This window comes from Xenopus laevis, chromosome 1L, assembly GCF_017654675.1.
Source record: "Xenopus laevis strain J_2021 chromosome 1L, Xenopus_laevis_v10.1, whole genome shotgun sequence".
NCBI classification, from domain to species: Eukaryota; Metazoa; Chordata; class Amphibia; order Anura; family Pipidae; genus Xenopus; species Xenopus laevis.
Window position 1 is genome coordinate 176,832,973 of NC_054371.1, and position 25,571 is coordinate 176,858,543.

General features: G+C 38.4%; 2 protein-coding genes across 4 annotated transcripts in view; both read right to left on the reverse strand.

Moving 5' to 3' along the window:
- Positions 1-1,505: 1,505 nt before the first annotated feature.
- aldh2.L (aldehyde dehydrogenase 2 family (mitochondrial) L homeolog) lies at positions 1,506-18,779 on the reverse strand. Its single transcript, NM_001093553.1, is given in 13 exon segments — positions 1,506-1,938; positions 2,195-2,309; positions 4,538-4,695; positions 4,859-5,023; positions 6,149-6,333; positions 7,360-7,462; positions 9,514-9,627; positions 9,805-9,933; positions 10,747-10,858; positions 11,256-11,335; positions 12,999-13,139; positions 15,466-15,570; positions 18,621-18,779. Coding segments are annotated over 13 exon segments (1,566 nt in total). The 5' UTR covers positions 18,747-18,779; the 3' UTR covers positions 1,506-1,905.
- A 5,187-nt stretch (positions 18,780-23,966) lies between these two features.
- Positions 23,967-25,571, reverse strand: part of acad10.L (acyl-CoA dehydrogenase family member 10 L homeolog) — a 42,927-nt gene continuing 41,322 nt past the window's right edge. For 2 of the 3 annotated variants that reach the window (XM_018263429.2, XM_041567753.1), the window contains one exon: positions 23,967-24,910. In XM_018263429.2, the coding sequence (XP_018118918.1) occupies positions 24,776-24,910 (135 nt within the window). In that variant the 3' untranslated portion in view covers positions 23,967-24,775. The remainder of the gene's footprint in view (positions 24,911-25,571) is intronic. The other variant, XM_018263439.2, reaches the window with a different exon arrangement.

Here is a 25,571-nt window from a genome sequence, read left to right on the forward strand (position 1 = left end):
CAGGAGAAAAGAGCCTAATGCAGCGAGTCTCAAATGAGGAGAATGATAGAGAGGGAACAGGTGGAAGAACTTTAAAAGTACAGCGGGGAGAGAGAAGCAAACCTACCCCACCTCCAGGTCTGGGAGTATGAGTAAGGTGTAGGCCCCCATAGGACAGGGCAGCAGGTGAGGCGGTGTCAGTAGGAGAAAGTCAGGTTTTAGTAAGTGCGAGTAGGTTAAAGGAATTTGCAATGAAATGGTCATGTATAGCGCTGAGCTTGTTGCAGACAGATCTGGAATTCCAGAGAGCACAGGAAAAATTAACTGGGTTTTTGGGTATAGGAGTAAGAGTTCTGTACTGTTGGAATTTGCACCGAAGAGAAGGAGCTCGTGGCCGTGATATAACTGGGATGGGGTAAGGGCCAGGGTTTGGGGAAATGTCCCCAGCTGCCAGTAATAGAAAGGAAAGATAGACTAAGAGAGAGCGGGATTTGTAAGTTCTTAGTTGTGTCAACAGCTTGTCTAAATCTCCCTCCTGTTTCATGTAGATATTTATGACTTTAAGGTCAGATAAGAAATAGTTGTTAAATATAACAATATCTCAAATCAATATTTCAGTAATATTTTACATGGAACAGAATACTGTATAATTTTATGGATGTAGATCCTAATGGGACATCACTTAAAGTTCTATTTGGACCAGTGTTAGCTAGATTACCTCTATTTCTCCTCATACTAAATTGTGCAGAACTATAAGTTGCATGCAGGATGTTGCCACTTTGCAGAGTGATTTGACTTAATTCCAAAACTGGACAGCAAACTGGCAAATTAGGTTCAATGTTGAGAAGTGAAAGGTTATGCACTTTGGTAGAAATAACATGAATGCATGTTATACACTAAATTCTGTTTCTAGAGGGCATCCTTAATGTAAAATGATCTGGGAATTTTTGTGGATAAACTGTGAAACTGTAGGTAGTGTCACTCAGTAGCTACTAAAGAAAATACAGTGAAACCTCAATTTTGCAAACCCCGGTTTTAAGTTTCATTATTTAAAGTTGTTTTTGTGGTCAACATCAATTTCTAATACATTGTAGTGGGTGCTTTTCCCTGATTTTACAGAATGTTTTTCTGGATTTTATACCAAGATTTTGTCCTGAAGTTCTAAAAAAATGGCAGTCTGTCCTATGTGAATGCTGTTAATGAAATTAGAGGTTTAAAATACTAACTTGCATATTTTTCCATGGTTCTGTCTGCAAATAATCCAATTAGCCTGCACCTCATACAGTCATGCACATTCACTTAATACATTAAGATGTGACTGTTAGAGAAGCCTTACACATGCGCCGCCAATGGACTCCTGCTTATAAACTTTGAGTACTTCAGGAAAAAAGCTGCTGTAACAGATTTCCATTCAGTGGTTCTGACCATTGAAACAGGTTAGTCAGAAGCTAGCGATTGGGCTTACAAGGTGGGATTTGTAATTGAACATTCATGTTGTACAGGCAGCCAAAAGAAAACCAGGCAGGTACAGAAATATACGGCTTTATTAGGAGTTACTACAAGTGCCTATATTGCGGCTGGTATATGGTGGGAAGTCACAGTTTGAAGTCAGAAAGAAGAAATTCCAGTGTGAAGTTGGTGTCCCCAAACAACGGATGTTAATTTCGGGCAAATAGCTTGGATGTCTAGCAACCAAGGCCCAGGGGTATTCTAACAAAATGAAAACCGTGCATAGAATTAAGTGCTTTCTTTTTGGGCATGACTTTAAGCAAGTGTTGCTGCACGGTTTATATGATTTGCTTTGTATGTTATGGGGAAAGAAAAGCCTTACAGAAAGCATTAAGGGTTTAAAAAGGTAACTGCTGAACTCTTAAAATAACAGATCCAACCCTACAGTTTCCCAGATGTTTTCCTTTCACAGCACGTTTAAGAATTCTTCTGGGGAATCTTAATGGTGACCTGAAAAACCAAACACATTATTTTGAATATTTTGTAAATCCTTTCCTGACAGATCGTTTATGGTGCTTAGACATGAACTATGAGAGATATGTTAAAGATTTGTACTTGATTAGCATCATGGTATAGCAATAATGTCCATATGTGTTAAAATTGTTATGCATTGCTTCCCCTGATTTATATAAACAAAACATGCACAAATCTACAGCCATCTTTATTTCTGGGGATGTAGAGGATTTGAGCATATGGCGCAACTTACATTCTTCACTTCTGTGTATGCTTCAAGTCCATACTCTCCAAGCTCTCTGCCTATTCCTGATGCCTTGTACCCTCCAAAGGGGGCTTGAGCTCCAAAAACATCATAGCAGTTAATCCTTAAAGAAATAAATAATAATAATAATAATAATAATAATAATAATACATTGCCAGCAAGTTCTGCCGAATGGAAAGCCTATTCCGTTGTGTATATTGCTTTATAATGTTGGAGGCCCCCATACTAACTTTGTACATGCAATATATAAACATTCCACTCTGTCGAAAAAACTACCATTTGTTCTTTAAAGTGCTTCTTCTTGCCTCGTGCGCATCTTTAGAATGTATATCTCCAGCTTGTACAAAGAGATTCTGTACAAGGATATCATTCCTCCCCACCTGCCAAGGTGAGTCGTACAAGAAGTAGAAAGCTGTCCTGGAGCTGAAGAGCTGGCTTTGCACACTCTCCCTGACAATAAAAACTACCCAACTATAAACCGATGGTGAGAACCCCCTGTGTTTACTATACCCTTCGAAATGATGCCCCCCCCATCATAATTTCGAAGGGTATAGTAAACACAGGGGGTTCTCACCATAGTGAAATTGTTACATGAATTGAATCAAAATTCTACCACCTCCAGCTACCTAGTAGTTCTGCACTGTCAGGGCCATAGGAGAAACCTTACACAAAAATAACAAAATTCATGTTTTCTATACAATAACATTCCATTAGGCTACAGTCCTGGGCTGGAGGAGAAAACATTTCATGCGCACTGCTTTAGGTGTCAATCATGTGTCAGTCTTCAAACCTCACTAAGCAGCAAGTGCATTACTTTACTGGGAATTAGATACAGTAAAGTAATGCACGTAAGAATACTGCCAAGCACAGTAGCATTTTTACGAACACTGGAGAAAAAGATCTCCAGAGATGCTGCACATAGAAACCAATCCGATCTGTGCTTTTATTTTCTAACTTGTAGGTGACCGTTTAAAATGTTTGATTGGTTACCATGAGCAACATCTCTGTAGATCTCCGGAGATCTTGATCTTCAATGTTAGTAAACATGCCCTATAGCCTGCCATTTGAAGAGCGTATAAATAAGGGATGATGGCACAATGCACCAGAAGAAGAAGAAAAAAAAAAAAAAAAAAAAAAAAAAAAAAACACACAGCACCACAAGTCCAGGCAAGCATTAAAAGTCTGTTGCAAGTTCCCTTTATGCTGATCCCTTTTACAATTCTGCCAATAAAGAGACTAGAGGCATTACTTCCCTACTACAGGTATGGGACCAGTTATCCAGAAAGCTCCAAATCACGGAAAGGCCTCCATAAGACCCTATTTTATCCAAATTTTTTAAAAGGACTTTCTTTTTATCTATAATAATAGAACAGTACCTTGTTCTTGATCCAAACTAAGATATAATTAATCCTTATTGGAAGCAAAAACAGCTTATTGGTTATTTAATGTTCACATGATTTTCTAGTAGACTCAAGGTATGAAGGTCCAAATTACTGAAAGATCTGTTATCCGGAAAACCCCAGGTCCCAAGTATTCTGGGTAACAGGTCCCATACCTGTATCTTAAAAGGAAAAAAACCCCATAAGGTTGTGTAGTACAGACATGCATAGAAGTAAAAACTGCACAAATACTGGAATTTAAAGCAATTTCTTGCCTTTATCCAATAAAATGGCGTGTACCTGAACCACTAAGCAGCTGCATGATCAGTTTTGTGACACTATCCTCCATATATAATAAAAGAGGCACTAAATTTGCCCAGGTCGGGTAACCCATAGTGACCAATAACACATTTGCTTTACTACAGGTGACCAGTAAATACTACCTGCTCATGAGGTTGCTGTCGGTTCCTGGATCTGGGAAACCTTGAAGTCTTTTATTACATAAGACTAAAAGTATCTTTGGGTGGTGGCACTTCATGGCGGTGGTAAGGGATTTTGTCTCTACAATGTTTTATGGTGAGATGTCTTGCAAAATACAAAGAATTTTCAAGAAAAGGAACACACCAGCCTTTTCCCAATAACAACCATCTTCAAACTTTCCCTAAAAGTCTGTGGTGGTTCTCATTCATTCAGGTCATGATATATCTATTGTAAGTCAAATCAACTGCACTTGCTGGATTTTTTCTTTTGATAATTATGTTGGATGGTGGAAGTGAGATGGCTTTCACCATCCCACTTAATTTAGAGGGAAAAAAATACAGCATGTTCAGTTGATTTGACTTATTACTACAGATATTTTCCTAAAAGGAAAATTCTGAGCATTAGCGAGTTTTGCACTGAAACAACAAATACCATATGTGCTATTGCCCTTAGAGTGTTGAGGTATACATACCAGACAGTACCAGCTCTTACTGACTGAGAGAAAGTGTGAGCTTTATCAATGTCCTTTGTAAACACTGCCGCTGCCAGACCATACATTGAGTTGTTGGCTCGGTCGATCACCTCTTCAATTGATTTAAACTTTAGAATTTGCATCACAGGTCCAAAAATCTAATAAAAAAAGTAGAGTGTTTACGGCACGCCCTTTCATACCAGTCCAACAAATATGCATCAAATAAACATCATGCTCATTATATTACCCCACTGTATGACAGAAGTAGACAGTACAGTATATCACTCTAGAACAGCTTTAAGTTCTGTTAATCTTTCATACCTCTTCTCTAGCAATGGTCATGTTGTCAGTCACATCTCCAAAAACGGTGGGCTGGATAAAATAGCCTCGATCAGCAGCAGGATTACCACCATAGAGAAGCTTTGCACCTTCCTTTTTCCCAGATTTTATATACCCCAGAATTTTATTAAACTGTTCCTCATCCACCTACAACAGACAGGCAACCGGTAAAATGAGACACACCTAAGAATTTACATTTTCCAAGGCTGTGATGTGAACAAAGTGCCAAGAATAAAATGTTGCTACCACGCCTGTCATGTTTGGAACTGGGTAAACAATTTCAGGCAAATTAAGTGTGAAACCCAATGCTTGGAAAAATAAAAGCAAAATGCAGAAAAGTCAATATAAACTGCAAATCATGCTGAGATGAACTATTTAAGGCAGGCATTCTTCAGCTCTTAGGAGAAACAGGAGAGTTGTTGAAATAAAACTGCAGTGCATCTGTTGAAGAAAGCCAGTGTACATGCTACAGAAAATAGATAAGGAGAACTAAACCATAAAAACAAATGTGGCTAAAAATGCCATATTTTATATACTGAATTTATTGCACCAGCCTAAAGTTTCATCTTCTTAATAGCAGCAATGAACCAGGACTTCAAATTTGTCACAGGGGGTCACCATCTTGGAAAGTGTCCGTGACAATCACATGCTCAGTGGGCTCTGAACAGCTGTTGAGAAGCTAAGCTTAGGGGTCGTCGCAAATTATTCAGTAGAAAATGAGGTTGGTCTGTAATATAAACTGATGCTACAAGGCGGATTATTAAATTCTGATGCTAATTGCACTGGTTTCTGTGCTGCCATGTAGTAATTATCTGTATTAAATTATTAATCATCCTTACATTGCAACATTTCTATTCTATGTGTACTGTATATTGAGTGGGTCCCTAAGCTCAGTAAGTGACAGCAGCACAGAGCATGTGCAGTGAATCAGCAGAAGATGGGGAGCTAGTGGGGCATCTTTGGGGAGACAGATCTTTACTGCTAAAAGGCTGTGGTGGCCATGGTCTGGTACAGAAGCCCAAAACAATGTACAACATTTCTAGCTACTTCTTTAGTTACGCTTTAGTTCTCCTTTAACAGCAGGTACCTGTACACACTACTGTTTGGGGTGCAACTGCAAAGTGGGCCTAGTTACTAGTCCAGGTTGGTAGGACTAGTCTGATCAGCCACAATCTATGAGAACTGGATGTTCTGTGCACAATGGAGTCCTAAAAAAAGCACAGTTTAAATAATCCAAGCACAGCTTTGTATTCAGGTCGTACAAAATTGTACCTGAGGTCCTTGCTCTGTTTTGAAGTCAAAGGGGTTCCCAACAATCCTATTCTTTGCTCTTTGTATGCTCCTCTCAACAAACTCATTGTAGATATCTTCCTGAACATAAGTGCGAGAGCCAGCACAGCAGCACTGGCCCTGGTTAAAGAAAAGGGCAAAGTGGGCCTGCTCCACAGCCCAATCCACTGAAGTAAGCAGAAAAAAAAAAATAGACATTAAATGAAACCTAAACTCCCCCCCCCACACCCACACAATGAATACTTAAAGGGAATGTCAACCCCAAAACTTTTTTGCCTAATTAAAGAAAATATAATTCTAATCAACTTTGAAATAACCATTCATTACAACTTTTCTATGGTTCCTAAATTACTTGAATATGTATTGCTATTAAAAGCAGTGTCTGTCGCTTTCTATTCTCTGTCCTGATGTCTCAGACTGTTGATACAATGTAAGACAAGCCAACTGATTAACAAACCTGTCTTTGCTGGGGAACTAAGACTTTTGCAACATTGTTTAAACATGAACAACTATTTTGTGATGGTCTCTGTGCTCCTTCAGATATCACCTGACCAGAAATAATGCAGCTCTAAATGTATGAAGAGTGGAAGCAAAAGACAGAACGTTGATATGACATGTATGTATGTGTGTCCTTGGTTCGTGTACACCGTGAATCATATGATCTCAGGTCCACAGTACTTAATATGGCAGTTTTCTATTTAGGATTACCCTATGGCACATAACTTGGAGGAGTTATGGGAGAAAAAAAAATAATCCCATTTTGCTATTACGCACATTACTTAAAGGGGCTGTCCAAACATAAATGCAATCTTGCTGTCCTAGTATGCTCATATCACCAATGATGTTACCTATACAACAGATTGTTAGTCAGACACCCTGTGAATAAACTGCTGAAGAGTTGATCAGTTGTCATGGTCTAATCACAGGGCAAGTTGTACTATTTACCAAGGGACACTGGCTACTGTGATGGGATGTTCTTGGACTTGTTATTATTGGCTATTGCCCATGATAACAAAAAAACGAGTAGGTGTCATTTACTTGGACCCAGGCAAAAGTGCAGGAGCACTAAGTGGAACAGATGCCTACACTCCTTTGCCTGTCCTTCATGAGTACCAGAATATAGCCCAGAAGTTCTAGTATTAAAATAATAAACACACAGACATAGAATATTTATTTAGTGCTGGATTTCTTACAATCTGCATCAGAAAAGATAATGATTGGGCTCTTCCCACCAAGTTCCAGTGTCACTTTTTTTAAATTGCTTTTCCCAGCTGCTTGTTGGATTAAACGACCAACCTAGAGAGAAAAAAAAACAAAAAACAGTCGACTTGTTTTTATCTAGCCACATGATAGAGAATGATACTCTAGAGAAAAATACTCACACCGGCATGTTAAAGTCAGAAGTAATTAACATATCATAAATAAAAGGTTCAGCCCTACAGGCTAAGTGTCAGTCACATGACTTTAAGGGTTTGGACACGGTTCAGATGAACACTTGGGGTTTGGCCAAATCTAAATCCTGCTGAGTGCCAGAGTTTGATTGGATCCTGAACCAAATCCTAGATTTGCTACATCCCTAGATAATATAGCTCAACGGATGCCTCAGAAAGCTTAAATAAGCAAATTTTTTTTTTAATATATATATTTTTAATATAATAAAATTTTTGATGCCTGCCTCTTTAAAAAGGATCAGACTAGAAGTTCAATTATGGTTTATTTCTGCACCTAGAGATTTCCTGCAGAGAATCCTATAAACGGATCACAGTGCAAATTGTGTTTATACAAGCCTGGAAGTGCGGTCCTTAAAATGCTAATCTCCGGAAAGTCTTGTTGGATTAGCCAAAGGTTTCTGGTGATTAATATCTCACAGATAAGAATATATGCTCAAAGACTCAGCCCATTAAAAAACAGTCGGGTTACTGCATCAAAGAGCACAAACCACTCTCTAGTACTCAGGTAGGACACGTTCAGTAAATACATTACATCCTGCATTCATGGCCCATCACCAAGTAGTAATTCAGTCACACTACTTATTTTCCAAAACTACTATAGAATTTCAGTTAAAAGTGACACCATCTCCTATCAATATTTTCCAATTCAATTGTTCAAATATGAAACAAATTTCAGAATTGGAGAAGCACCAGTCAAACAATAAGAGGAACTGTGTGTTGAATAAATGAACACAAAATCAGCTTTAAAAATAATTTGAAGGAAAGGGCAGGGGACCAGCTGGCTTACAGAGTTTCATTTCTAGCTCTCAGCACATCTTTAGAAGCCATGGAAAAGTTGCAATCAATTTATCTGAAACTAACTGAAAAAAAAAAAAAAAAAAAAAAAAAAAAAAAAAACGGTTTGGCATAAACTAAACCTTTACCCTTTCAAATGGTAAGAACTTCCCATCTATGCCCCTTTACCATAGCTGTGGAGTTGGAGTCTGGAGCAATTTACCATAGCTGTGGAGTCGCCAAAAATGTACCGACTGACTCCTAACTTTATAAGCACTGAAAATAATCGAATCATACTTAAGAGCTTCTACGAAGGATGTGGTTTATATTTTTGAGCTTTGCCACTGTTAAAATGCCTAGTATGTTGTGTACGTAACTCCTTTCAATCAACAAGGAAATTACATTAGGAACAGTAATGACAAAAAAAAATAATTTGAAGTGTTCTAAAGTAATTAAAATATAATATACGGTTAGCATGCACTGTTAAAAGCTGTGCGTTTGCTTCAGCAAAACTAGTTTAGTTTATATAAACAAGATGCGGTGTAACTATGGGGGCAGCCATTCAAGCTGTTTGAAAAAAGTAGACAAGGCACAGGTTACATAGCACATAAGCCCTGTCCAATACAATGGTGTTTTATCTGCTATGTAACCTGTTCCTTTCTCCTTCTTTACAGCAGCTTGAATGGCTGCCCCATGGCAACAAAGCAGCTGCATTATATAAACTATAGTAGTCTTCTGAAGCAAACACACAGCTTTACTAGTGCAGAGCAACAGTACATTATATTTGAATCCCTTTAATACACTTTTCGGTTTTTGGTGTTACTGTTCCATTTAAAACAGAGGAATCCGAGTTGGAGTCAGAGGATTTATATACCAATGCCCCAGCCCTGCCCTTTTCACTCTCACTACATCCTGAAGCTCCCCTACATTTCCCATTCTGTATACACACACCTCTCTCTCTCTCTCTCACACTAGTTCTTCCAACCAACAAAGTCTTTAATTCCATTCTTATGGCCCAACCACCATTGGCAGGAATATTTGCAATTATGCAATGATGATACTTCCCAGTGTAAAATTATTCTGGGAAATGGTTAAAGGGTAAAAAAAAAAGGTCAATATTACCTCTGTAGAACCAGTAAATGCCACTTTATCCACATCCATATGAGAGGAGATAGCTGAACCAGCTGTGGGACCCATTCCAGTAATGATATTTACAACACCCGGAGGGAATCCAGCCTGTAATAATTAGACAATGAATTGACGATTTGAACATTTCTAGAGAGAATCTATTTTCATTTATACAAAAAAACATTACATTGTTTGGAAGAAGTCATATGTATGTACACGTAGTTCTGCATACGTAGTATCTGAAACAGAAGAGCTGCAGTGTACTGCACAAGTTATATGGCTCACCTCTTTCACAAGGCTAGCAACATGCAGAGCAGAGAGAGGGGTCTGCTCAGCCACCTTCATGACAATCACATTTCCAGTGGCCAGAGCAGGTCCAAATTTCCAAGCAAGCATTAGAAGAGGAAAATTCCACTAGGAAAAAAAGAAAAAAAAACTTAAATTGTTATGCAATATAATCACTTTCAGTGCATAAACATTCACAAAAATTCAGTGGAACTGTAGTAATTATAAATGACAACATAGAAAGTGCAACACAGCAAGATTTCCCACTTGTAGTGTTGGGTGCATATTTATTTCCCACTGCCAGGGATAACTTCCAATATAGAAATTCCAGTGCAGCTGCACACCAAATTTGTGAAAGAAACACTTTTTATTGTACTTTAACATTTTTGAATTTGATTATGTATATATTTGTGCATTTCTAAACGTATTTTTTTCTGATAACTAAACACAATCGTGCTGTGACAGATTGCACTTGCTTCAACTGGCTGGTCCCAGCAAGAGGCAGCAATTTGCAATACACAATGACACAGCCGAGTTATTTGCAGTAGAGAGAGGAAAAAAAAGCAAATGCACAAGAGAAAACATTATTAAGCATCCACTACAGTCTGTCCATGTTTACATCTAACAGAGTTCCTTAAAAAAAAAGAAAATAATCCAAGTAATTTACAAACGAAACTCTCCAACCCCATTGTACCACTTAGTATATTCCCTGATTTGAGAATTATATACTAATAAAGGTACATAATCTATAGAACTTTAAAAATAAACATAAAAAAGCAGGCATAACACTAATTGCCTGAGCACTTTTACTGCACCATATGTTTAAGAACAAATACACTGTGCAGCTCAAAGTGCAAACCGGGAGTGTACATTTTATCCTCCCTGACACCTAAAGGATTAATAAGGTTTGAATGAGTATGGTAAATATTTGCAGCAACATACCGGAATGATCTGTCCACACACTCCGACAGGTTCATGTCTGGTGTAGGTAAAATAATCTCCATCGATTGGGATCGTCTTTCCATGACATTTGTCAGCCCAGCCTGCATAATATCTGATATGGACAAAGTCATCATTTGAAATACCAGGTAGTGTTGTATGGGCCCTGTCCTGCATACTAAACTTGAAATTATAATTAACTTATTTGTACAAAAATGTATCCCTACTTGTTTAAGATAAATATAATTTGTATATGTGATTTAAAAGGGATTTTCCAAAACACAACTATTACCTTGAAAAGACAGTACCTTCCCCCTATGGTAGTATGTAAAAAAACTATTTTATAATAAAATGACAACAAATATTTTACACAGACTATGAATGGGTGATGATATAGTAGGATATGTTGCCAGTACGAAAGATTCCTCCATCCACAATATGTATGTAACAACCCCATAGGGTACATCAGATACTCAAATACAGATTGGTAATAAGATAAGAGAGGTCATTACCTTAGGCATTTTAGTACAAGATCCAAGTCCACTGCATAGGAAATTGCATATGGCTTTCCATTGTCTAAAGTCTCCAAGGTCTACATATAAGGGAGAATAAAAAGCCAAGAGGATAAACAGACATGCATACTACTAAAACTATCAGAGGAACACACATTTTTTTTTAAAAAAAATCCTTTATTTCATTTTGAAATACAGTATAAAGTAGACAATTTGCTCTTTACAGATTTCATATTTTTAACATAATTCTGCAGCACTCCATAAACAAGCAGATATCTGGTTGCTTAGGCCCTGCTCTCCAGCAGGAACAATGACCAAGATAGCATTTTGTTGGATTTCATACTAAAGAAAGGCAGAACTAAAAAAATTTAAAAAATTATTTATATGTGGGCATCAGTGCTTCGTAATGTCACTGGCCTATGCTGCAGAAATTAAATTTTCAACACCCTTCCAAAACACTAAAGGGCTAATGTACAAGCAGTCAAAATGTCAGCAACAGGTCTAGAAATCCATATCAACCAGTCACCCAGCAGTAATTACTGGTTACCTGTTTGAAAGCATCTGATTGGTTGCTTTCAGTCAGTAGACTTATTGAAAGGTTTGCAATTTTATTACATTGCTCTTTAAAGTGATACTGACACTGAAAATCTACTCTTCAAAAATATTAATATAAATTAAAAAGGTACCTATAGGTCATGTTGCTTATTTTTCGAGGATAGTCTGCTTTTGTGTGTTATTATCAATTGAAGTTACTAAATCTGACTGTTGCCAACCTGACTCTCCCGTTTCAACCTGTCAAGAGTTTCTAAGGGTTATGGACTACTGCTGCACAAATATGGCAACTCCTTCATAGAGGAACACAGGGTATGAGATAGGTAATGTAATAGGGCAAATACTTGTATGGCAAAATTATAAATATCATGCAAAGACAATATTATTATATATTATGATGTAAAAAGATTAATTTTTGGTCTCAGTATCTCTAAGTTTCATTACTCAGGTGGGTGTGTGTAGGCATGTTGCAAGAGATTTGGGCCAGTGCTCAGGCCCATAAGGAGAGTAAAGGCACAACTATAGAGATTAATAACCAGAAAGGAATTCAAGAGATTTAAACATGCAAATAAGCATCTAGGAACATAAAGTAATAAAACTGGTCAGTGTCAGTTATACATTGATTTGTGAATGTTAGCCATTTGTGACACACGGTGCAGACCATATACTTTAAAGAAACAGCAACATTAAAAATTAAAGTTTTAAGTAATTAAAATATAATGTAGTGTTGCTCTGCACTGGTACACCTGGAGTGTTTGCTTCAGAGGCACAGGGTACACAGCAGATAACAGACAAGCTCTGTAGAATACCATTGCATACTACACAGCGTATCCGTTATCTACTGTGTATCCTGTGCTTGAATGGCTGCCCCATGGCTACACAGCAGCTTATTTATATAAACTACAGCAGTGTTTCTGAAGCAAACACCAATTGTAACAGTGAAGGACAACAGTACATTGTATTTTCATTACTTTAAACCACTTTCATTTTTTTTAAATGTTATTGTTCCTTTAAGTTGAGAGCAAATAAGAAGCAGGACAAATTTATGGCATAGTACAGTTGTATTTAATTTTACTTAAGAATACACATTTTGTACATAGACTTGAAGACTACTGTACATCTTGTATTTGATATATTACCAAGCTTATCTTATACTTAAAGGCATAACTTCCTTTTGTTGGTGCCACTTACTGCCAATATAGCTCTGTCTCTTTCAATAAGATCTGCCAGACGGTTTATCAGAACACCCCTTTGAGATGCATCCATTCTCCTCCATGGTGATCCCAATCTGAATGCCTCGCGTGCAGCTTTAACTGCTTTGTCCACATCAGCCTGCAACAGAATGTTAATGATTAACTCCTATACAATAACCAGCCTTACAGGTGACTTATCAATACAGGATATGGCTCTATAAAGGACATACAACAGCATATTGTTTTATTATTATAAACTACGATTCTGAGCAAGGACTAAGTTATAACCACAGTACAAGACGCAATGTTCTTTATCATTAAAGCAACATATTATTTATATTATACATTAGCAGCTGTGATACCGAGCATAGATGGTTATCACATGACCCAACACAATAACAAAGACCATATTATTTGCAGAATGGAAGTGCCTGGTGGAAATTAATGCATGAAACTATTCTTTCTATAACAGATAAGAGAGGAAAAATAAATATGCTTGCACTATGAGGTCTTCTGGTTCTTTAAAGTAACCCATATACACTTCAACTGCCACAAAAATATGGGATTATCAAAAATTGGATCAAAAGATATAACCAAGCCACCTGTTCAGTCCCAAAATGCCTCTGCCTATACCCAGCAGAAATAGAATTAAGCAGGTTAAGAAATCTACTTTTACTAATCAGGTCTCTCTTAATGATGAGCTGTAATTAGCATACAGTATGTACAGTCTGGACCTATACCACGAATATGTTCCTGGTATTCTTGTGTGTGTTTCACTTATGGCTTTTTACATGAGGTTTGGGTTTCCCGATAGATTAAAAAAAAAAAAATTTAAAAAAAAAGCTAAAATCCAGTTTTATTATTGTGATCGATAATATATATAGGATCCAAATATATTTTGCAGTAGTGAAAACAATTACAAATCTGCATTTACTTCCAGGATGAACCAGAGTTATCCGCTAAAGCAGCTACTACAAAACAAACTCCTCATTTAAATTTATAACAATGGCATGGATGTGACACTGCCCTCCAGACTGTTAACTGCAAAACCCAGTGTCCCATTGACATCGGTCAGAGACAGCAGGGCCTTGGCAGGGAAAGTTTGACAATTGGAGAATTACCGACTGTCCATAAAATTCATATGACAAGAATGTGATGGCGCACAACATCTTTATAAAAAGAAACGCAAAGCAAGAAACAGCCATATCACTAAAGACCCATAACTGGTAAAACTACAGAATATATTTTGACAAGAATACAACTCCTGAAACAGTTAAATGGCACACAGACAAGACATATTTGCACTCATGTTGAAAAATATGTGTAGGCTTGCACTAGTGTAGAGACCCACAGAAACTAAACACGCACATTCCTTATTCCAACTGCATCACCTCCAGTACGGTTTTAACCCATACATGTCAAACACACATACTTCTGTTGTTGAGGGCTACAACTCTCACCATCCTAAAGTTCAAAGCAACAGGATGGCTAGAACTCTTATGTTGTAATAAAACTGGAATAACCAAATGTTAAAACAAATGCCGAGTATAACCACAGTACAATGTTAATGATTAACTCCTATACAATAACCAGCCTTACAAGTGACTTATCAATACAGGATATGGCTCTATAAAGGACATACAACAGCATATTGTTTTATTATTATAAACTACGATTCTGAGCAAGGACTAAGTTATAACCACAGTACAAGACGCAATGTTCTTTATCATTAAAGCAACATATTATTTATATTATACATTAGCAGCTGTGATACCGAGCATAGATGGTTATCACATGACCCAACACAATAACAAAGACCATATTATTTGCAGAATGGAAGTGCCTGGTGGAAATTAATGCATGAAACTATTCTTTCTATAACAGATAAGAGGAAATATAAATATGCTTGCACTATGAGGTCTTCTGGTTCTTTAAAGTAACCCATATACACTTCAACTGCCACAATTGGATCAAAATATATAACCAAGCCACCTGTTCAGTCCCAAAATGCCTCTGCCTATACCCAGCAGAAATAGAATTAAGCAGGTTAAGAAATCTACTTTTACTAATCAGGTCTCTCTAAAAAAAATCACCTCCAGTACGGTTTTAACCCATACATGTCAAACACACATACTTATGTTGTTGAGGGCTACAACTCTCACCATCCTAAAGTTCAAAGCAACAGGATGGCTAGAACTCTTATGTTGTAATAAAACTGGAATAATAACCAAATGTTAAAACAAATGCCGAGTATGGAATCTAGCCACACAGTCACATGCTACAGGCACAGCAACATTCCACAGATTTTTTCTTTTTCATTATTTTTCTTAAAATGGAAAAGGCCAACTTGAGAACAGCTCAAACTGGTTTGTAAGCAAGACACATACTATGGCGGTCTGTAATGTATGCTCATATATCATTGTGGTGCAACACATGGTGTGCCATTCAGTTATAAGGCTACTTACTTTGTCTCCTTCTGCAATATGGCATATCACTTCTGCTGTAGATGGGTTGATGGTGGGGAAGGTCTTCTTGCTGACAGCATCATGCCACTCATTGTTGATAAAGAGCTAGGAAAAAAACCATCTTATTACAGAATATTAACTAAAAATAACAGAAGGATTTTCACATCATGTGTGTGAATTTCAGAGAGTCAACAGATTTGCAATATGTGAAAACACTGGTCCAACCCCAGCAGACCACTCATCACACCTCATTTACTTACTAAGGGAGTCACCTGAAAAATTAACTATACAACGATTTAAGAGGCAACATCTTAATTTGTTTATGTATGTACTTTTACAATCTTAAGGTAGTGACACACGGGAAGATTTGTTGCCAGCAATTTTTTATGCGCAGCTGTGGGTGACAAATCTCCCGAAAATGCCTCTCCACTGCCAATCATTGAAATCGCTGGCAGTATTCCATTGGGGGAAAGTGAGTTTGAGAAGCAGAAGTGCGTCCCCCCCCATGCCATTAGCCCTATGCACATCATGCAACATTTATTCAGCAAAACTGGATTCATTATTTTAAAATTAAACAGCTTCTAAAGTAAAATCAGATATCAGTCACATGGAAATAAGTCTGTTTTGCCTTGTGACTATCAGGGGATGACTTGGCTTAAGATTCTTGGTGCTGCCGCTAGAATTGGACCGAACTCCTTTCCACACTAGCAGTCAGAAACATAATTATACATGGACAATCTCATTTCTACCAAAGTCAAGGATTTCTACAGCCGATTCTTATCATGCTATTCTACAACAGTGAACTGTTCTGGAGTTCATTCAGCAGTGCAGCTAATGTAAAAGTGCAAAGGGTAAGTGTTCTGCTCCACCTGTGCCAAAGGTTGCTTAAACTGGACAAGAGCAAAAATAAACAGAGGTTGCAGTGAAATTCCAGTAGATGATCATTACAACAATTAGGAGTCCAGTGCTCAGATCTGTAGCATTGCCAGCAGTGTATCACAAAGGTGAATTTACTTAGAGGATCATCAGAACAAGTGTAAAGCTTAATGTCACGTGTAGTGGACTCTCCACTGGCAGGAATAAAAGTCTAACCTCTTCCAACAGCATTTTTGTGTCTGGAAAAGTGCTCACTAATGTACTTCCTACTATTGCCCATGTAACATGACCACCCTAACCTCTTCAGGGGGATGTGACTACCTAACTCTTAATACTTTGGGAAAGATGTTAATGCTAGCTTTTTGACCCTATCGCCGAGGGAAATCGTACATTTAAAGGGATCGCGTAGACATTAAACATGATGGAAACCATTTTTTTTGTTCCTGAGATTTGACCTTGCATACTTTAGTGATCTTTGTGCTGTCAGGTACACATGCAGATATGATCTACAAAGCTTAAGACTTCTCCTTAAAGGGGGTTGTTCACCATCCAAACACTTTTTTCAATTTAGTTGTTTTTAGATTGTTCACAAGAAATAAAGACTCAATTACTTTCCATTATTTATTTACTGTTTATACAAAATCTAAGTTTAAAGTTGAATGTTTGTGTCTCTGGTGTTTGAGTCTGGCAGCTCAGTAATTCAGGTGCAGACTCTAAACTGTTACAATTTTGCAACATTTAGTTGATCCATTTCTCAGCAGCATCTCTGGAGTTTAGCAATTATTGTATCAATTCTAACAGCTGCCTGTAATGAAACCCAGAGATTAGAAATGTATTAACTAAATGAACCAATTTAGAACAGTTTACAGGGTCGGCGACCCCCCTCCCAGGGCTGTTTCAGAAGGTAAAAAAAAAAAAAAAAAAACAACTTCAATATTAGAAAATAATTGGAAAAAGTCGTTATTTCTGGTAATCTATCTGAAAACAAATAGTTGTTTGAAGGTTAACTACCCCTTTAAGGGTCAGGGCACATGCTCAGATTCGGGGAGATTAGTCACCGGCGACAAATCTTTTTGTCGTGGCGACTAATCTCCCCGAACTGCCTCCTGCCGGCGATTTACATTCTAGCCGGCGGGAGGCAGTTTGGATAGATTAGTTGCTCCGAAGAAGAGGAAATGTCGCCGGGCAACAAATCTCCCCGAATCCTACATTTTGCCCGCAACCACCACAGGCATCGCTTCCTCAGATACTGCAATAGACAATTTGTGCTCTTTCACCCCTGTACTGTAGGAGCCAATCAGGAGCGAGCATGGCACCTAAGCATGACATCACTCTTGGGTGTTATGTATACTCACTTCCAACAGGCTCCCTGCTATACTAAGAGGCCAGCATAAAGATTTATTAAAAAGCACTGTAGTGAAATGTAGGGATAAACCGAATCCAGGATTCGGCCGAATCCTTCTGCCAGGCCTGACCAAATCGAAACCCTAATTTTTATATATATATATATATATATATATATATATATATATATATATATATATATATATATATATATATATATATATATATATATATATATATATATATATATATATCCTTAGTTCTGCACAGTCCTGGAGTTATAATGTTAAAGTTTCAAATAATCTGCATTTTAGTTTCTTCTGAAATTCCTCCTTTCATCTGCAATAAATTGACCAGATCAGCAGAAGTATTAAGAGGGTTGGTATGTGCCAGGGTTGAAGAGCATCAGTATTCATTGCAGTTGGTTCAGTTCAACTAATTGTACTTTTGGAAAAGCGTCTCTGGTATAAGTTTGAGGCAAAACCAACTCAGGCGACGGCCAAGTGTATTGCAACACCCTGATTTAGCAGAAGTTAGGCCGAACTTTCCTCTCTAGAGATACAATAACCTGCTAAGTAAACCCTTATTATTCAGAAGTTGCTAAAACGTATGTAATACAAATGGTGTCCCCCTGTAATAAAATGATCCTGCTTGCAAGCAACTGGAGCGCAGTGTCTTTATATGGTCAGTGTTGTTGACTTGTGTTGTATACTACATTATTGCACATATACTCTTCCATTCCAGTCACAATTGAGGAATTAGACAAGTCTCCTGTTTCTATACACTGGTGCCTGGTTTGACTTGGAGAATTGTAATTGCGGAAAGCAGCAGACTGGCCGTTCCACCACAGAGTATTTCGTATTAGTATTTGCAGGCCCCCTTACACGAATGAAGTTGGAACAGTCCGAGAAGCTCCCGCGCTGCTCCGTGCTTACCTGGTTGAAGTGCACATCTGGCTTAGGGTTGGGGGTTGGTATGGCAACGGAATATCTGCAGAGCTGTAGCCCCAGAGGTACACGAGACACCTTGCCGTAGAGGCTCCCCAAGACTGACCGGAGCATGGCGCACTCACATACAAAGCCTGAACTTCAACTGCAAAACCCAACGCAACAACTAAACTTCAGTTCAGTCTAATCGCAGCTGCTACTTATGTCCCCTCCCAAAAAGAAGGAGTGAACTGGCCCAAGTCCAATCGTTCTGCGCTGAGAGGAAAGGGGGAGGGGTGCAAACGGGTCAAGTTCAAGTGGGAGACGCATGCCCAGTTAGCTACTGTTGTTTTTGTTACATCGATTCCTGCTCCTTCTCTGCTGACACTTTGTTTGCACAACTCTGCTGCCTGTCTGCCTTGTATGGACATTACATGGCGACAGAGAAATAAGCGCAGCCTGCCTCATTCCGGCTGTAGTATTAGCAATCTATGACAGAGATCAATCACATGTTCTGGTGATCCCTTAGTTGAAGCACTCAGAGCATGTGCAGTGTCGGTGGCACAAGGAATATTCCCAAACAGATGTAATTTACAGTAGAGTACCGTTTTTAGTCATTAGTTCCCCTTTTATGACCCAATTATTTAGAACCAGACACTTTCGACATTATGTTAATGACTATTGTAACAAGACATTTCACATTAAAGGGAAACACCCACCCTAAACAGCATGGAGGGCCATAGGCTGAGTAGTTGCTCTAAGAGACAGACTCCCAGGCAGAACCCTTCTCATTGTCTCTCTGCACCTCAAGTCCCAAATACCAGGAAGCCCTTCTCATTATGTCTCTGCACCTCATGTCCCAACTCCCAGGCAGCCCTCCTTATTGACTCTCTGCACCTCAAGTCCCAACTCCCAGGCAACCCTTCTCATTCTCTCTCTCTGCACTTCAAGTCCCAACTCCCAGGTAGCCCTTATTCTTTCTCTACACCCCACACACCAACTCCCAAACCGCTCTCTATCTCTCTCTGCACCTCATGCACCAACTCCTATGCAACTTTTATTAACTCCCTCTCTACATCTCATGCACCAACTCTAAGGTATATAATTCTCTCTCCCAGTACTTCATGCACCCAGGTAGCTCTTCATTCCCTCTCTCTGCACCTCATAAACATACTCCCACACAACTCTCCTTATTCTCTCTCTCTCTGCACCTCATGCACCAACTCCCATGCAACTATCGTTCACTCTCTCTGCATCTCATGCACCAACTCCAAGACAGATATATAATTTTCTTTCCAAGTACTTCATGCACCCAGGTCACTCTTTATTCTCACTCTGCAACTCACGCAGCAACACAGCTCTACTTATTCTCTCTCTCTCTGCACCTCATGCTCCAACTCCAAGGCAGCTATACTGATTTCTCTCTCTCTCTCTCGAGACAGAGAGACACACACTAGAGAATTGCTCCTGAGTTGTTGCATGAGTGGCAGAGAGAGAGAATTAAAGAGTATCTGGTGTAAACTAAAGAGAGTAAATAATTAGACAGTATCTGGGAGTTGGTGAATAAGGTGCAGAGCGATAGAATTAAAGAGCTGCAGGAGAGTTGCTGCATGAGGTGCCCATAAATCAGCATAAGGGCTCTTACAGACGAGCGCTAAGGGCTCTTACTGACGAGCGTTTTTACCTGCGCTCCCCTGCGTTCCGTTTTTCTGCGTTCAGCCGCAGGGGAGCGCAGGAATAGACGCATTACATTTTTTCCAATGGGGCTGTACTCACACAGGTGCGTGTAGGCGCCGAACGCAGGAAAAATGCAGAATGTTGCGTCTCAACCTGAGTTCGGCGCCTACACGCGCCTTTGTGAGTACAGCCCCATTGGAAAAAATGTAATGCGTCTATTCCTGCGCTCCCCTGCGGCTGAACGCAGAAAAACGGAACGCAGGGGAGCGCAGGTAAAAACGCTCGTCAGTAAGAGCCCTTAGAGTTCCAAAGGGGCTTCCAGTGATCACCGGCACCTGATAAACGCTCAGGCTTTGACGTTGAAGTCAGATGCTTTATTGGGTGCTGTGTGTACTTGTTTCTGATTGGTTCCTACTGCTAACAATGTCCTGACATATTGTTTGAGGATAGGACTGCCAAATGTGGCTGGAGGAAGCAGACCTTTGTCTAGTAAAAAAATTAATGTGCAGGCCCGGATTTGTGGAAAGGCCACCAAGGCCCAGGCCTAGGGTGGCGGCATGCTGCCCAACCACACCCAGATTGGTTCAAAAACACTGGGGAATCACAGAAGATACAATCATTTTTTACATTTCCCATGCGCCAATCCCCATTGCTCTAGTTCAGATGATGAAAATATGCACAAATAAAGGAAAGGGAACAGGGGCAACAAACGTCAGTGGGCCTATGGGTCGCCCACTATGTAAATCCGGCCCTGTTAATGTATACTGAAAAGTAGCTGCTTGTAATGTATGCTATAAAAAAAATAAATTTTCTAGAGTGCCTTTACTTCTCTTTATATTTCTAAGGCAAATGTCTTGTGGGTTCTCATTTACTTGCACCTATTTTGTTCTGTATAACACCCATAACTCTGTAGTTTGTTCTCCCTTTCTTTTTGGCGGTTACCCAGATCTGAATGAAACACACACAGACATTAAATGTTGACATCCAGCAGAAGCTGACTCATTCCATTGCTAGCATAACAAGCAATTAATATTTCTTTATTTCAAGGACTTTAAGAATGTTTTGTACCTGCAGATGTAATTCATGACGGCCGGTATATCATCTAATAATGTAATCCATGGATATATTAGGCCCCAAATCTCTATTTATTATGCTCCTTATAAACTTACCTATAAAATTAACATGAAATAAAAGACCAGATATGGTGGTGCACATCCCCACTCGTTCTTAACTTCAACATAGCACTGGAGAAAAATGATTAAGCCTTTCCATTCAGCTTTTGCACCACAAGCTACCTTCCTAACTATAAATGTACAATTATAAATGTTATTAAAATCTGCAAAACCATGTCTAGTAACCCATAACAACCAATCCTATGTAGTAAATGCTACATGGTGATTGCTGTAGAGTTCTAGGTCTGTAAAAAATGTTGTACCCTTTTATTACAATACCTCAAAGGTAATCTGCAGTCCTGCTTTAAAATACCTATTTCTATTTTGGATCGATATTATTTGTCCAATATTGTTCCCAAATAGATATACTAGGATAGCTTTTGGGTGTCTCGATTTTTAACATGAATTAAAGGACCTGTAAAGCCTACATCTCCTCCACCCAAATGGCGCATATGTGCCATTCATGCAGTGAAGAATACAGGCTTACACAGGCAGAACTTGCTTTGATAAAAAGTCCTACATAAATTGAGCACTACAATGGTTAAGCTGAGGTCAGGAGAGGAGGTCAGTAGAAAAAATAGGAGAAGACAGCTAGAGGAAAATCTCCACCAGCAATGCCATCTCTTCATTGGCTGCTAGAATCGATGATGTGCTTACAAATCTGAGTTGAGAAGAACTGAACATGCCCTGTAGCCAACAGCAAAAATTCCTGAACCCATTCTCCTCCTCTAACCCAGTCGAGGGGGACGACTGGGTTAGAGGAGGAGAAGGAATGCTAAGTGATTGAGTGGATGCTGGTGCCTTACTATTCACCTTTGAACAACCGGAGTTGCAGGTAGTCAAAGATTTCAGAGGGTGGGGTGGTTTACATGTCCTTTAGTAAATCCAACATCTTTTTCTGAAAACCCCCCCAAACTGGGTCCATTTTAAAGCTGTGTTTTCAGCTGCTATTCTGTTAGGATGACAAACATGGGTCAAGCTTTGTTGCACGTGAGAAATTCAGCTCCCTATTGGTGGCAAAATTGTGAAAATTCCTTTCCTGAGCAATGTATTTTTGGAGCTTTGTTGCCCATGGGGAGCATGATTTCCAGCAGGCGAAAAAGTACACTGCATGTCATCAAACTTACATGGGATAAAATCATAGCCCATGCAGCCACCCTACACCGTGGGCATAGAAATACACATGCCAATTGCCTCATGGTCCCCCAGAACTGAATTAATCATTGAAGGAGAGATCAACTGCTCATTTTCGGTAATTATACAGATAGGAATCAATTCTGGGGTAAGAGGTACTGCACCCAGCCAAGACGAGAGCAGGAGTGTAGTACATCTTTGAGTATTTATTTATTTATTTATTTATTTTTAATAGCTACTTCAATCACATGCATTTTCCAGGTAATGCAATAAGTAACATTTTCTCCAGCAAAACAATGCAGTTTGGGTAGGTGGTAGGGAAGGGAAAAATAGAGGGTTGACTTGTGCTTTAGAGGGTTGACTTGTAATTTAAAAGGATCCTTCACCCGAAAACTAGTGAAATAAAACTGCTAACAAAAGAGAGAGAAAAATCAAAGCACATTTGATACACATTACAATAAATGTATTTGGGGTGTTTAGTTCCCCTTTAATGCATATCAGTTTCTGAGACTGCTTTACTCCTCGTGATTTTTTTTTTTACTGAAAATAATGTTAGATTTTTTCTAAAATGAAAGCATAGCTGTATGACTTATGCATGCATAATATACCAACTATAATATCATTGATCTTACAGCCATTCTGCCACACAAAATACATCTAGGTGCTGGCTAAACATTATCCTCAAAATTTCCCTTCCTGACTAGGTTCAAGCCAACATGAATGTCCCCAGAGACCAGGAAAAAGGGTAAAAAAGGCAGAAAATACTTGCTATGGTTTTTACAGTTGTCAACAATAACAGAAACACTTCTCACCTTAGAGACTTTGATTTATTCCCAAACACAGAAGATTCAAATCACAGCATCCAGAAGTTTATAGGACAGTATAACACCATTAAAAATAGTAGTAACTGAAATGTATTTTAATAAATCATCATTACAAAAAATTAGGAATTGCAAATACTGTAAGTCCGATGTATGCTTATTTAAAAAGAGTGAAAGCAAAATTAAGGCACTGCTTAGTAACAAGCCGACTACGGAAGACACTGTATAGTAGAAGCTGATCATATACAGTTCTGATGGGCATGAAATGCACATTGTACTGTTGTTATTATGAGCAGTAACACCGTGCTTTAAAATAAGGAACCACTACTCTTATCAGTAGCAATGTACTTGTAGAGCAACCCTTTGTCATTTAGTTGCCATTATTTTGTACTATATTGAGGATTCATTTCTATAACATTGGTAGTCCAGTATATTTGTACAGGCCCTGAATTGCTACATGAAAACAGACCAGTACACAGTGGTACGTATTTTAAATGGTTGTTTCTATTACAGTATTGCTATAAATAAAGAGAGAAATACATTTCCCCGTGTGTAGTAGTATAACATTTTTATTAATTATGATCAGTGGCAAACTAGAAAACAGAAATTATTCTTCACCATTGGCAATGGCGTTGTACCACCTGGGAGTTTAATAGCACTAAAGACAGGCTTTGATCCTTAGTGATTTTAGTGATCTCCACTGCAATCTGTCTACAGTGCTACTAAACACAGAGGTGGCTAAATGCCCAAAATCTCCTCTTGTGCCATTCCCTGTAAAGTTATAATGACACATTTTAGAATTTGTCAGTATTAATTCTGGCAAAGATCTGATAAACTAGAGGCACTGTTCCAATAGTGTACTGGTGTAAAAAGTAACTGCAGCCTAACACATCTTTGCTTTATTGACTAACCCTGAACTGTATCCCACAACTGTAGCGCCAATGGCTGAATCAGACTAGGTTAGTAATGGGTGGCAACGAGAGGGAGGCAAAGTTGCAGTTTCAAAAAGTAATTTTATTGCCAGAAAGAATTTTAAAGTGATACAGGCATGATCCTATAAAAACCTGGAATATGTAGCACTTTTTAAATTGATACCCATTCCAGGTTTTTATAGGAACATGTCAGTATCATTTTAAAAATAAGAATATATAAATGAAAATACATTTTTGTATTCTTTAATTAGCAGCGTTTCTATTCTGAGAATTATGTCTGTTAATGAAGGTAAGTGTCCTTCATCTAGTCACATTAGCAATAGGATTTATAAAAGTAGCTGTATATATATTAATAATGCAGGTTTGTGTTGAAATACATCCACAGGATAACAGACCTGTTGATTGCATTATTTTGGAAGAAAGACTGACTAATGTTTCAATTCAATTTTAGCCACAGCTGCTTGGTGAACTTCATCTGGTCCATCAGCAAGTCGTAGCGCTCGGGCCCATGCATGGAACTGAGCAAGTGGAAAGTCACTGCTGAGACCCGCGGCACCAAAAGCCTGGAAAACATAATGCATTAATAAATATTAATAAATTAAATGCCCTCTGGTAAAAGTTTAGTTCCAAATGAGACAAACTATAATTTATAGGAGCATTACAAAGTAATTTCGTACTTTATGATTGGACACCGATCAATTTACGAGTTCCCACTAAACACATTTCTCATTCACTTTAATGCATACCTGAAATTTAGATTCTAAATTACAAGCAGACTTTCTTGAACAAAATACCAGACTCCCTATAGTTTGATCTTGCTTAGCAATAAAAAAACATTTTCTTTCCAGCTTGTCCTCTTCCTGAAGTTTTGAGAATACTGCTAAAATGCCAATTATTGTCAAGTTATGTGGCCTTGCACACACATATAAGAACACATGAAAACGTTTAGTACAATTATCTGTCCACATATAGGGGCCCACATTGTACATATACTTGTATTATGGATATCAGTTCAGTTCGAAGATCGGGCAGGTTTAAAAAAAAAAAAAAAAAATGTAATGTGCTGATATGCCTTGTCATGGTGCATTGGAAGATGAGGAAAGAAGAAAAGTTATGGCTGCTCTTCACTTTGCATGAATAAACAGAACAACAGAAATGCATGCATTTGGATGCCTTTAATCTTTTAGAGTTGTGTAAACAAATGATATGGAAAAAATGTCAATG